This window comes from Muscardinus avellanarius (assembly GCF_963383645.1).
Source record: "Muscardinus avellanarius genome assembly, chromosome: 21".
In the NCBI taxonomy this organism is placed as follows: domain Eukaryota; kingdom Metazoa; phylum Chordata; class Mammalia; order Rodentia; family Gliridae; genus Muscardinus; species Muscardinus avellanarius.
In genome coordinates this window covers 1,173,030-1,187,189 of record NC_137807.1, presented here as the reverse complement: position 1 = coordinate 1,187,189, position 14,160 = coordinate 1,173,030, and the positions used below count along the sequence as shown (strand labels likewise).

General features: G+C 57.0%; 1 protein-coding gene across 4 annotated transcripts in view; it reads left to right on the top strand.

Annotated features, from left to right (window-relative positions):
- The window catches only part of KDM2B (lysine demethylase 2B), a gene marked incomplete at both ends in the record, with an annotated part of 96,698 nt that overhangs the window by 64,172 nt on the left and 18,366 nt on the right, over window positions 1–14,160 (top strand). For 3 of the 4 annotated variants that reach the window (XM_080717937.1, XM_080717936.1, XM_080717935.1), the window contains one exon: window positions 6,629–6,682. The exons of the other annotated variant lie outside the window; for it this stretch is intronic. In XM_080717937.1, coding sequence (XP_080574063.1) covers window positions 6,629–6,682 — 54 coding nt within the window. Of the gene's footprint in view, window positions 1–6,628; window positions 6,683–14,160 lie in introns of those variants that run through there. 4 annotated transcript variants of the gene reach the window in all.

Sequence of the window (14,160 nt, the reverse complement as noted above, 5' to 3'; positions counted from 1 at the left end):
CACCACGCCTGGATCTCTTTTTCTTCATCTTAATTAATTTGGAATTTGTTTCCAGGTGTTTTACTGTAGATTAACATACTTACACCAAATATGAATCAACAGGATTATATACAGTATCACATAGATGCATGTTCAATATAAATGATACACTGTAGCCGGGCGTGGTGGGCACGCTTGTCATCCCAGCATTCGGGAGGCTGAGACCGGAGGACCGCGGTTCGCGGACAGCCTCAGCTACTTAGTGAGGCCCTCTGCAACTCAGTGAGACTTGGTTTCAAAATTAAAAAAAAAAAAAAAAAAAATAGGGCAGGGGGTGTAGCTCTGAGGTCAAATGCCCCTGGGTTCCATCCCCAGACCCGCAAAAAAAAAAAAAAAAAAAAAAAAAAAGATACATTTTGTGCACTTCTTTCTTTTTTTTTTTTTTTATGGTACTGGGGTGGAAGCCAGAGGCTTTCTACCTCTGGGCTATACTCCCAGACCTATTTTATATTTTATTTGGAGACAGGGTCTCACTAAGTTGCTGAGAGCCTCACTAAGTAGCTGAGGCTGGCTTCGAACCTGTGCGATCCTCCTGTCCCAGCCTCCCAAGCGCGGGGATGACAAGCGTGGCCACCACGCCCGGCTCCTGTGCACACCTTTCTAACCTGCTTTACGAGTGCAATGATAAATCTTAGATACATAGCTCCTGCTACTGCACCTGTTCCGTATTGTGCACATAACATTTACATAGGGCCCAGCCCTGCCCCACTTTGAACATCAGCACTTTTTTTTTGTTTCTTTCTTTTATCTTTATTTATTTATTTATTTTTTGGTAGTGGTTCTGGGGATTGAATCCAACAAGGACATTCTACCTCTGAGCCACACTTGCAGCCCTATTTTACTCTTTCTCTTCTTTCTTTCTTCCTTTCTTTCTTCCTTTCTCTCTCTTTCTTTCTTTCTTTTTCAGTACTGAGGTTGAAACCAGGGATGTATACCTCTGAACTACACTCCCAGCCCTATTTTATTTATTTATTTATTTATTTATTTATTTATTTATTTTTGCGGTACTGGGGATGGAACCCAGGGACATTTCTACGTGTGAGTGACACCCCCAGCCCTAATTTTTTATTCTTTATTTTTGAGACAGGGTCTCACTGAGTTGCAAGGAGCCTCACTAAGTAGCTGAGGCTGTCCGCGAACCGCGATACTCGGGTCCCTTTCTCCCAAATGCTGGGATGACCAGCGTGCGCCACCACGCCCGGCTTCTTTACTTGAAACAGGGTCTCACTGGGTTGCTGAGTGTCACTACTTGCTGAAGCTGCCCTTGACCCTGGGGTCCTCCTGTCTCAGCCGCCCAAGTACTGGGATTATAAGTCTGTGCACCATGCCTGGCTCTTATCTCCTTTTATCTTTGCATAGCACCTGTTCCTGTGCTGGGATGAGGCTGTCTGGGCAACCCAGGGCTATTTCTGCGATCTCCCAGTATGACAGGCAGAAAATTAAGTCCAGAGAATTAAGTAATTAGAGTGTAAATGGAGCCGGGCGCGGTGGCGCACGCTTGTCATCCCAGCATTCGCGAGGCTGAGACGGGAGGATCGGAGGATCGCGGTTCGCGGCCAGCCTCAGCTATTTAGTGAGGCCCTCTGCAACTCAGTGAGACCCGGTTTCCAAATAAAGAATCAAAAATAGGGCAGGGGGTGTAGCGAGGAGGTCAAATGCCCCTGGGATCCCTCCCCAGACCTGCAAAAAAAAAAAAAGAAAAGAAAAGAAAAGAAAAGCAACTAAGAGATAAAGCAGAGCCGGGCGTGCTTGTAATCCCATCATTTGGGAGGCTGAGACAGGAGGATCGCGGTTCGCAGACAGCCTCAGCTACTTAGTGAGGCCCTCTGCTAGAATAAGAAAAATAGAGCTGAGGGTGTATCTCAGAGGTAGACTGCCCCTGGGTTTGATTCCCAGTAGTGTGTGTGTGTGTGTGTGTGTGTGTGTGTGTGTGTGTGTGTGTGAGAGAGAGAGAGAGAGAGACAGACAGACAGACAGACACACACACGGAAGAAGCAGGGCCAGGCGTGCTGGCACACACTTGTAATCCTAGTACTTGGGAGGCTGAGACAGGAGGATCACAGGTTGTCAGGCACTTAGTAAGACTGTTTCAAAATAGTTAAAAATAGGGGGGGGGGTAGCTCCGAGGTAGAATGCCGGGTTCTATCCCCAGTACAGAGAGAGAGAGAGAGAGAGAGAGAGAGAGAGAGAGAGAGGAGAGAGGGAGGAGAGAGGAAGAGAGCGTGTGCATGCGCGCGTGCAGGGCTGTGGGTGGTGCCTGGGGCGGAGGCGGGCTTGCCGTTTGCTTTTGTTTTACCTCGTGGTGAAAGTTCTGGATCGTCCTGGCTCCGGGCAGGCACCAGCTGCCAGGGTGGCGTCAGCTTTGGGGAACGCTTTCTAAGAACGTGAGGAAGCTTGCGCTCCGTGGAGTGGGAAACTGGTTCGTTTCTTAGGGGTGCCTCGTGGCTAAGAGTCAGAGAAAGAAAGGACCAGCCACGCTTCGTGCAGGCCACAGGGTTTAATCCCGGGCATTGACCCCAGAGACCTTCCACCTCGCAGCTGTGCCCCAAGGCCTTTTTTTTTTTTTTTTTTTGCGGCTCTGGGGATTGAACCCAGGGGCATTCTATTTCTGATCTACACCACCAGTCCTATTTTAGTTTTATTTTGAAACAGAGTTGGCTAGGTTGATGCAAGTCTCACTACATTGTTGAGACTGTGCTCGAACCTGCCATCCTCCTGTCTCAGCCTCTCGAGTACTAGGAGTAGAGCCGTGCACCACCACATTCAGTTTATTTTTGTCTTTAAAGAGGGTCTCACTACATTGTTGAGGCTGGCCTCGAACCTGCAATCCTCCTGTCTAAACCTCCCAAGTACTAGGATTACAGCACGTGCCACTACGCCTGGCTTCAGCAATGTATTTTAAGGTGGCAGTTCTACCAGGCGAGGGCTTGCCATACTTTGTCTTTTCTATACAGCCCGGCTCACTATCAATATAAAACAGATGTCGGATAATCCTGAGTACCAGTTAACTAAAGGAAATCTGGTCGAAGGAGATACAGAAGCAAGGCCTTGGAGGGTGTCTGAGGGCATCTGAGAGGTGAGGGTGGTGGCTGGCAGGCACTTTGGCAATGTTTGCAGAGAACCCAGCATGTTTTCATGTCTTAACCGCACCTTCTTTTTGCTTTATTTTTATTTTATTTATTTATTTATTTATTTATTTTGAGGTACCAGGGGAGGAACCCAGGGGCATTCTACCTCTGAGCTACACCTCTAGCCCTATTTGTGTGTGTGTGTGTGTGTGTGTGTGTGTGTGTGTGTGTGTGTGTGTGTGTTACTGGGGTTCCTGGAAACCCTTCTCCCTCCGGGCTACACTCCCACACCTATTATATATATATTTTTTAATTTGGAAACAGGGTCTCTTAAGCCAGCGAGGCTGACTTCGAAGCTGCGCGATCTTCCTGTCTCTGCCTCCAAAATGTGGGGATTACAAGCGTGCACCACCACGCCCGGCATTCCAACTCTTATTTTTTATTTATTTATTTATTTATTTATTTATTTATTTATTTTTGCGGGTCTGGGGATGGAACCCAGAGGCATTCGACCTCCGAGCTACACCCCCTGCCCTATTTTTTATTCTTTATTTTGAAACTGGGCCTCACTGAGTAGCCGAGGCTGTCCGCGAACCTCCATCCTCCAGTCTCAGCCTCCCGAATGCTGGGATGACAAGCGTGCCCACCACGCCCGGCTCCCAGCTTCTTTTTCACAGTGGTCCCCACCTCACAGGATGGTTTAAATGATTTCTGCCCTCTGACTTAAATGAGATCAGAACCGAGCACACTTTGTACCGGGTCTGATCTGTGAATGTGACTGGGAACCCCTGGCTGCCTGGATCCCCAGAGTGGGGCTGCCTCTGGATTGTGTGGTAGGGGGCCGCGGGCCCGAGAGTTACTTCCTGGTTTGCTTTGGGCTCCAGTGTCGTAGGTGAGCCCACCTGTAAGGAGGGGCAGGGTCTCGTGAGGCTCCTTCTAGCTCTGAAGTGACGCCACTGGAGGCAGAGCGCTTCTGTCTATCCATTTCCTTTCTTTCTTTTGAGCCATGATAACTGAGAATGTGCCGTTTTACTTCCTTAAGTACAGAAGCACGCTTTTGAGAGTCCTCAAAGGAAATCAGCCCCAAGGCCATTCTATTAATTTCTTTAGAAGGCTTCCTTCTGGGTGGAGTGGTCTCCAAGATGTGAGACAGACCTTAGTCCAGGTAAGAGAGAGAGCGCGCTTTTAGCCAGCTGGTTACCAGTGGAGCGTGATGGTGCACACTTGTAATCCAGTACTTGGGAGGCTGATACAGGAGGACCTCAAGTTCGAGGCCAGCCTCAGAAACTTGAGACCCTTAGCCACTTATTGAGACCCCGTTTCAAAATAAAATATAAAAAGGGCTGGGGATGTGGCTCAGAGGAAGAACACCTCTGGCTTAAAATTCCTCATACAAGAAAAACAAAGGTTACCTTTGTAGTTGGGGGTGTGGGAGTATTCTTTTGCTGTTGTTTCTGTTTTGTTTTGTTGGTGGTGGATTTTTCACAATCTACCTTGAGTGGATGGTTGAAAAATAGAAGTTAGGAAGAAACCTCAGAAGCCGGGCGTGGCGGCGCATGCTCGTCATCCCAGCATTCGGGAGGCTGAAACTGGAGGATCACGGTTTGTGGGCAGCCTCAGCTACTTAGTGAGGCCCTCGGCAACTCAGTGAGACCCTGTTTCAAAATAAAGAGTAAAAAATAGGGCTGGGGGTGTAACTCGGAGGTAGAATGCCCCTGGGTTTCATCCATTCCATTTGCAAAAAAGGAAAAAGAAAAAGGAAAGAAAAAAGAAAACTCAGAAGAGACATGTTTCAGTAAAGAATAAGTGTGCTGGGCTTTCTCTCCATGGTGTATGGGGTGTACGAATGTCAGTCTTTAATCCACTCAGCCGAAGTGGACCCCTTGGTCTTTCACTCCCACCGACTCGGTTGCCCAGGGCTCCAACACACATTCTTTCTTTCTTCTTTGAAAGCCCGGGCTGTAACCAGCCTGCCGGTCCTAGATTCCATGGCCGGTGGCCTGGACGGGAGCCGCAGGGCCCTTGCAGAGCTGATGACCTGATTTTGCAGCTCAAGGGCTCGTTTGGAAATAGCCCTTTCTCTTACAGAAGGCTGCCCATCCCTGAAAATTCTTTCCATTTTATAGATGAAAAAAAACCCTGAGCAGATACAGGTATCTGAGCAGATACAGGTATGCCCACTGACCGCCGCCGGCCGATGGCCGAGGGCCTTCTGCTCGGCCGAGGGTGCTGAAGATGGCTTTGATGCCCGTTCAGGCCAACGCTCATGAGCTCTTTCTCAGTAAGGGTTGCTGGCATAAATCCGCGATAGTCTTTCTTCCTTCCTTCCTTCCTTCCTCCCTCCCTCCCTCCCTCCCTCTCTCTCTCTCTCTCTCTTTCTTTCTTTCTTTCTTTCTTGATCAATCTGGGTTTCGAGCAACAATTTTCTGCAGGAGCGTGCTGCTTTCGGAGTAACCTTTACGGTGTTCAGAATTCAGAAACCCGCACCTCCCGGGGCCAGCCTGGGCAGCTGCCAGCCTCGTTCCTAAGGGCACGGGCCCGGGCCCTTGGAGGTCGCCTCCCGGGGCGCCCCGGGAGGGTGCGGGGTTCCCGCCGGGAGGGTGCGGGGTTCGGGTGCGGGGTTCCCGCCCGGGAGGGTGCAGGCCCCGGGAGGGTGCGGGTTCCCGGAGGGTGCGGGGTTCCCGCCGGGAGGGTGCGGGTTCCCGCCGGGAGGGTGCAGGTTCCCGCCGGGAGGGTGCGGGTTCGCGCCCCCAGGGTGCGGCGCCCGCCTCTGGGCGTTCTTTTCAACAGTCCCCAAGCCCGGTGGCTGCCCCCTGTCGCCGGCGTTGGACAGCGCCGGGTACCGGGCGGGCCGGGGCGGGCGGAGGGCGCGGCCCGGCCTCCCCTCCAGGCCGGCCTCCCCTCCAGGCCGGCCTCCCCTCCAGGCCGGCCTCCCCTCCAGGCCGGCCTCCCCTCCAGGCCGGCCGCGCGTGCGTGCCGGAGCCCGCGGAGGGCCGGGCCGGGCGGGGAGCGCGGGCCGCACGGGCGCCCAGGTGCGTCGGCGGCGGGGCCCGCGCTCGCCGGCCGCGAGGGGCCGCCCCCGTGTCGGCGCCGCCCGGCCGCCTTTGTGTGCGGCCCGCGCCGCGCCCCGCCATTGGCCCGCCCGCGCCCCGCCCCTTCCTGGCCCGCCGCATGCATATGCATGAGCGCGGCCTCGCGGGCGGCGGCTCGCGCTCCTCCCTCGCGCTCCTCCCTCGCGCTCCTCCCTCGCGCTCCTCCCTCGCGCTCCTCCCTCGCGCTCCTCCCTCGCGCTCCTCCCTCGCGCTCCTCCCTCGCGCTCCTCCCTCGCGCTCCTCCCTCGCGCTCCTCCCTCGCGCTCCTCCCTCGCGCTCCTCCCTCGCGCTCCTCCCTCGCGCTCCTCCCTCGCGCCGCCCGCCGAGCCCGGCCGAGCCGAGCCTGCGCCCGGCGGCGGCGGCGGCGGCGGCGGCGCTGCTGCCGCTCCGGCCATGTCAGCGCGCGCGAGCCGGGGCCCGCCATGAGCCATGGCCATGTCCGTGAGCGCCGAGGACGACGACTATGACTCGGAGCCGGACCAGGTCGGCGCCGGGCGCGGCCGGGGAGAAAGTTTGGCGGCGGCGCGGGCGCGGGCGGGGGGCGTGTGCGGACAATGTGGCGGGCCTCGCCGCCGAGCCGCCGACGGCCGAGCTTTGTCTGCGGCGGCGGGCGCCCCGAGCCGGGCGTGCAGCCCCGGCGGCCTCCCCTGGGGGGCATGGCGCGTGCTCCCTCCTCGTGGAGGAAGTGCTCGCCGGCGCCCGCGGGCGGCTCTGCTCGGGAGCCCCAGTCGCGGCCCTCGGCGCCCTGGGCGGCTTTGCGGGCGCGCGCCCCGGGCGCCCCCGAAGCCCACCGGGCTCTGCGCGCCAGGGACGGGCCAGGGCTCGGGGCTGGCCGGCCGGCGCCTCCGCGGCCCGCTCCGGCATGGCTCTGGCTTCTGCTTCCACGGTCCACGCGTCTAACCTGATGTGGCCGTGTGCAGCTCCGCCCGAGTCGGCCGACCGCCCAGCGCTCCGCCGTTCCGCTGGCGCCCGGTCACCGCCGGGACGTTGGCACCCCTGCGCCCTGGGCTTCGGCGCGTCGAGGTTCTTCTCACCTGCCGTATTGGGGGGTACTGGCGTTGATCGCAGGGGCACTCGACCACTGAGCCACATCCTCAGCCCCCCCCTCACTTTTTGGTACCAGGAAGCGTTCTGCCTCTGAGCTACACCCCAGCCCCATTTTCTTTTGAAACACAGTCTAAGTTGCGGAGGGCCTCGCTAAGTTGCTAAGGCTGACAGGAATCTGCAATCCTCCAGTGTCAGCCTCCCAAGTATTAGGGTTACAGGTGTGTACCGCCGCACCTGGCTGGTGTGTGTGTGTGTGTGTGTGTGTGGGTGGATAGGCTCTGTCGCCCAGGCTGACCTTGAATTTGCCATCCTCCTACCGCAGCCTCCCAACGTGCTGGGATCAACTCCACGGGCCCGTGCCCGGCTTCGTACCTGGGTTTTAAGTCTGGTCACACCCTCTGGCCTGCAGTAGATACAGACGTGGATACTGCACGGACAGGCTTCCTCTGTCCGTGGGCTTGAATACACATGTTCAGTTCCTGCCATTCCTGAGTGAGACTGTTGTCGGGAGGTGACCCGCACTCCTGTAGCCAGGTCTGTGGGCCAGCAGGCTGTGACACCTCTGGAGCCTCTAGGCACAGGAATTCTCTGCAGGTTATGATGTTTAAGGTTTTTTTCTGCTTAGGTTCACTGAGGGACGGCGGTGTCCAGGCCGGGCACTGCCCGGCAGCTTTTTCATAGCCCCAGGGGAAATGATGTCAGCTCGAGACCCTCCCTCCAGGCCGCGGCCCCCTGCCCTTTATGCCCCTCCACACTTTCCTCGGCGGTTCCCCAGCCAGAGAAGTCGCTTTCCTGGAGGACTTCAAAGGCACTAGACCTGGCTTCCTCTCCTACTCGGGGTTTGGCCCTTGTTGGTGAGGAGGAGGTGCATGCCCTGGAGCGTGCGTGCGTGTATCAGACCCGTGGGGGAAGGCCCTGCTGGGCACTTGTATGGCCCCCATCCCTGCAGCTGGGCGGAGCCCCTGCCTCACACCTCTGTCGAGTCTGGCTACAGAACCACACTTCTGGGGTCTAGTGCCTGCCGGTGTCCTGCTGGGCCGGCTGTCTGCCCTCCCGCAGCTGCCTGGGTTTCCCTCCCGCCTGCAGGACAGCCAGGGCAGCCCATGAGCCACGCTGGCAGGAGCCCCTCGCCCGTCCTTTGCTGGTGTGCGCCCTTGGCTAAGCCTTCTCCCTACGGGATGTGTCGGAAAATTCTTAAGCAGTGTTTTCCAGGTTGGGGAGGTGCCCCTCAAAGAGCAGCGGTCAGAGGAATTGTTCCATCTGGGTTTTTTTTTTAACCCTTTAAATAAAATGGCTTTATTCTCCCCTCCCCCACCCCAAATAAAAATGGCAACAATTTGTTGCTGATGGTAATAATAGTAATTAGAAGAAAATCTCAGAAATTTATGTGGCCATACTACTGAGTTATTCTTTTTTTCCTTTTTTTTTTATTTGCGGTACTTTTTTTTTTTTTTTTTTTTTTTTTTGCCGTACTGGGGATGTAACCCAGGGACATTCTACCTCCAAGTTACACCCCTAGCCCTATTCTTAGTTTTTTTATTTTTGAAACAGTGTCTCACTGAGTTGCCTTTGGAAGGGCCTAAGTAGCTGAGGCTGTCCGCGAACCGCAATCCTCGGGTCTCAGCCTCCCGAATGCTGGGATTACAAGCGTGTGCCACCATGCCTGGCTCATGATAAGTTTCTTAAATCGTGATATTTTAAGACAGGGGTCAGCTGGGCGTGGTGGTGCACGCTTATAATCCCAGCATTCGGGAGGCTGAGACCGGAGGATTGTGGTTTGTGGCCAGCCTCAGCTACTTAGGCCCTTTGCAACCCAGTGAGACCCTATTTCAAAATAAAGAATAAAAAATAGGCAGGGGGTGTAGCTCAGAGGTCGAATACCCCTGGGTTCCATCCTGAGACCTGCAAAAAAGAAAAAAAAGTGAGTCCCTGAGCCTTTCCAAAAATGTATATGGAAGTTTGGTGACTTTGGGCCCATGTGCATTTTTCTGGGGATGGGGCCCCCTGCTTTCCTCAGATCCTGTTGAGGTCCCCCATCCCGGGCATTCCAGTAGCCCTGTGTTTTTGTGGGAGTCCTCCCTGGGGTCTGCAGGTGTGTGGACACTGGCAAATCCAGCCATTTCTGGGGTGCCCGGCTCTGCTGGAGGATGTGAGGTCAGGCAGAACATCGAGGTAAACAGGGCTGTGTGGAGCGGCCCGAGGCAACATTAGCGAGTTCAGAGAAGCCTGTGGGCTGAGTGCGGTCACTTGGCGGGAAACTGGGAGCTGTCTTCATCGTAAAAACATTTAGCCATGTTTCTTTTTCTCCCTTCTCTTGGTGGCAACTCATGACCACTCCTTCCTGAGACTTCCCTGGCCTTGGGAGGCCGCGCCTCCTCCTGCCACTTCTGTCTTGCTGGTCACCGCTCAGCAGCTGGCCGTTTGCTTGGCACGTTTTCAGTCTTGAGAGGACACGAAGACTCTCTGCTCTTCCCCTGGCAGCCTGGTGGCTCCCACTAGCTGTAACTCCGTGTTGGGTTGATTCCCCCGTGTGGGCTCCGACACGCGTGGGTCCCTTAGATTCTGTGAGTCTGCCCCAGAGTCGCTGTCCTCCCCGCCCTAAGCCCCCTCCTTCCTCCCATCGCTCAACCCAGAGAGCTCCGTCTTCCAGGATTCTTCCTGTTTGCATCCACAATTCCCTCAGTCACCTGGGTCGGAAACCAGGTCATGGACAGGCGAGGTACAGCACACCCGTTAATCCCAGGGTTTAGGAGGCTGAGATGGGAGGATCGCAGGTTCAAGGACAGCCTCATCAAATAGTAAGACCCTCATCCTGATATTAACGAAGGGAGACCCTGTCTCAAAACAAAAAATCAAATAGGGCTGAGGTATAGCTCAGAGGTTCAATCCCCAGGGCCACCGAAAAATAAATAAATGAAACCAGGGCATGGGTTAGTTTGGTTGCAGCCTCCTGTTTCGTATTGTGTTCCTGCGGTGCGGAGGGTGGAACCCAGGGCCTTGCACACCTTAGCCAAGCAGGCTACCCCTCAGCTACAGCCCCAGCCACGGGCGTCTCCTGCCATCTCTGCTCACGATCATCTTCAGCCAGCCAGCCTGCTTTTCGTCTCGCTCGTGGCCCCAAAAAATCCCCCACAGCCGCTTGGAGGACGCAGCCTGTTGCTCCTGCGGGTGAAGACCGTTGGTGTCGCCCTGCAGGGTGCGTTTCCTTCCCGGCCACCAGGCCCTGCAGGCTGAGGCTCCTCGTGCCTCCGCGCTGATTGCAGTTCCCTGAATGTCTCATAGAGTTTCACATCTCTCTTACCGGCCGTCTGCCCAGAACATCCCCTCCCTAGCCCCACCCCACCCGGCTGTGAGCCCTGCCCGCCCCCGGGCCTCCTGATGGCCAGCTCCCTGGCCCGGGTGCTCCTGCCCCGCGAGAGGAGGCACTGTTGTGGGGCAGCATGCCAAGGCGCAGGCTGGGCTCAGGGCTCCACGCCCACAGGGGGGCTACACGGGCACGCGTGCAGTGCCTCGGTCTCCCCACTTGTAGATGGGCGTGACAGGAATGGCCGCCTCGCAGCGTTGGTACACATGCTGAGAAGGGGCTAGTGCTCCAGCTGGCCTTGGCTTGTAGCCTTTCTGCCCGCCCTGCCCAGACCTGAGCGCGTGGCTTAGAGCTGGGACGGATCTTACTCGTCTCTGGTCCCGGCACTTGGCGGCTGAGTCTGCTACCTAATTCACAGCCAGAACACACGGGGTGGGTGGGGGGTTAATGAATGAGTCCCAGGGCACTTCATAAGCTCTGTCACCTCTCGGTGAACTTGTTAGCTGTGTGTGTGTGGTGTGTGTGGTGTGTGTGTGTGTGCGTGTGTGTGTGTGTGTGTGTGTGGTGTGTTGGGGATTGAACCCAGGGTTGTTCTATAAGCTGCTATACCCTGTTTTATTTTATTTTTTATTTAGAAGCAGGATCTCGCTGAGTTCCCGAGAGCCTCACTAAATTGCTGAGGCTGGCTTCGAACCTGCAATCCCCTTGTTTCAGCCTCCTTAGTACTGGGATTGCAGGCTGGCACTACCACTCACAGCTCCTTTTTCTTTTTCTTTTCTTTTCTTTTTTTTTTGCACTACTGGGGATTGAATCCAAGGGCATTCTACCTCTGATACCTCTACTCCTACACCTGTCTTATTTTGAAACAAGGTCAGGACTCACCAAGTTGTGGAGGGCCTCGCTGAGTTCGTGAGGCTGGCCACAAGCTTGCGCTTTTCCCGTCTTGGCCCCCAAGTACTGGGGTTCCACACTTGCTCCGCCACACCTGGCAGGCAAAGCTCTCCTAGCTTGATAAAGCTCTCCTAGCTTGTTCTCTAGCTTGTAGAGAAGGCAAGGTTAGAGGTCTCTGGAAATGGGGTTTCTTTAGAAGCACTAGTCATTTTCTGGGATGTCTCTGCGGCCCCTGGGTGGGAGACGTACTTCTCGCTGTGGAGTGGGGGGAGTGAGCGCCTCTGGCCTTGCTGGCTGCCGCCCGGCCTGCCTTTCAGATCCTGGAGTCTCCTGCGCCAGGCCCAGCCTGCGCCCTCCCTCTAGTTGGTCCGTTCCTGGAGTCTCCTGCGCCAGGCCCGGCCTGCGCCCTTCCTCCAGTTGGTCCTTGGCGACCTCTGTCACTCACGTGGTGCTCGCAGAAGCTGTCGGTGATGTCGCCCGGGTTCCGGGGCGCGAGGACTGAGTTGGGATGGGCAGGGCGTGTGCCCTCTGGCGTGGCTGTCCTCAGTGTGCCCTTGCGCTCAGGGCCTCGAGACACCCCTGGTCTTCCCAGGGATGTGCGGCGGTGCCCGTGGGCTCTTTGGGGCCACCATTTCTGCTGTCTTGAGTCCACGCCACCTCTGCTGGCTCTGAGACCTGGACCCCCCAGACCTCCTGCCTCAGTTTCCTGATCTGAAAAATGGGGCCATGAAGGCACCTTGCAGAGTTAACTCTTGGGATTACAAGCATGTACCCCATCATGCCCAGGGAACCCAGGGGCAGTCTACTAAGTAGCTGAGGCTGGCCAGGAACCTGCGATCCTTCTGTCTCAGTCTCCCAAGTACTGGGATTACAAGCCTGCACCACCATGCCCTGTATTGAAACAATCTCACTACATTGCTGAGGCTGTCCTTGGACGGGCTCAGCCTCCCAGTGACTGGGATCCAGGTGTGCCCACTGTGCCCGCCCCTTTGGCATTCTTTCTTGCTCATTGGTGGCCAAGTTTTCAGGTTCACGGTCTGCTGTGTGCCGCTCTCAAGTCCAGAAGTGCTGGAAACATGGTGTCCTGCTTCCCCCTGGAGGCAGAGCCGACGAGATGTGGCTGCCGTGTGTGGGCTGCTGGGTCCCACTAGAAGCGTGAGCGAGGTGGGACTGTCCTTGTGTGTGAATGGGGTGAGTGGGGGCAGTCTAGACCTCGCAAGGACGGGAAGAGGCCTCCAGCCGCTTGGAGGAAGAGTGGCTTTGTGGGCGGCCCTTCCCTGAGGTGGCCATGGCGGCCCTTCCCTGAGGTGGCCATGGCGGCCCTCCTGCCCGCCTGCAACCCAGCTCTCCTTTGTCCAACAGGGCGCTCGCTGGCTCTCATCTGGGGCAGGCGGGACCGAGAGAATCCGGGGCAGGCCAGGGGCATCGGGGTTACAAGCTGAAGTTGAGAGCACGTTGAGAGCCGTGGCGGTCAGCGGCCGCGCTACCTGAGCCGAGCGCCTGGCCCCTGGAGGCCTGGCCACTTCCTTTGACCCTGCAGGCTCTGAAGGGTCTGCTTAGGTGTCCGTACCAAAGAGCGGCTCCCTTCGGGGACCGCCGTGCTGCGGAGGTAGACTGGCGACGGTGCGGCTGGGTCCTGGGATGGCACTGCTTTCCCCTGGTGGTCGGATGTCCTGGGCAGCTGGTGTGTTGTGGCGCGTCTCTGTAAGGATCCTCCCACTGGTGCGGCGCTGGGTGACAGCTCTCTAGGCCTGGGAGCTAACAGGCTGGGCCGTCTCCTCCCAGGCTGACAAACGGTGAGGTCCAAAGGGTGGCAGCCGTGGATGGTGGTCAGCTGGTTGAGAGGGGCTTAAGTGTTCGGTGCCAGTTATATCAGAGGGTTTTGGCATAACGCGTTGGCCTGCCGTATGGATTAGCCATATCCCGGTCCCCTTGGCGTTTGAGAAGTGTGCTCCAGTAGGACGGATGGTCACCCGTCCTCCACCTCAGGTCCTTGGCGGGCGCTCCCTGGCCTCTAGCTCAGCTCCTGAAGGCCTCGGGCTTGTCACTCACTGTTCAGCATCAGCACCGCTTTCTGTGCTCTGCACGGGGAGAGCAGCAGGCAGGGCCTCAGGGGCTAAGGGCCCTGTAGGTCACTGCCCACCCTTCTGGGGGCTCTGGGCGCCAGGCCGTTCTGTGGAGATACCGCGGTGCTTAAGAGCCCTCTGAGCTCGGTGCCCTGTCTCCGCGGGATCCGCTGGAGACAGACGCTGGGGCTCACAGCGCAGGGACGGGCCGTGCCGGGGGCAGGGGCCGCGTGAACTGGCCCTGCAGGACATGTGGTGCCAGCGCAGTGGGGTGGTGTTTCTGGCAGAGTAACAGGCCTACTTGGCTCCACGGCCTTTGGGGAGGGGCGGGGCCTGGCAGGAGCTCCTGGAGCGGCCGCAGGGGTGTGAGCTCAGAGGCCTTCATCCCTTACACTGTGGGCCAGGTGCGGCCAGGCCGAGCTGCCTCCTCACCTCTCCCTCCTCTGGTCTGGCTGCAGCCCTTGGCGACCTGGCCTTTATCTTTAGACGGGCAAAGTTTTAGCATTTGCGGGCACGTGGCCACTTCTCCCTGGCTCCCCACGTTCCCCGTGGGATGTCTGCCTCTTCCTCCATCCAGAAGGACGCCGTCAGGCAGGGTCAGGGTTCGCCAGGCGGATGCCCTTGAACCACATCACCTCTGTAGATGGTCACGC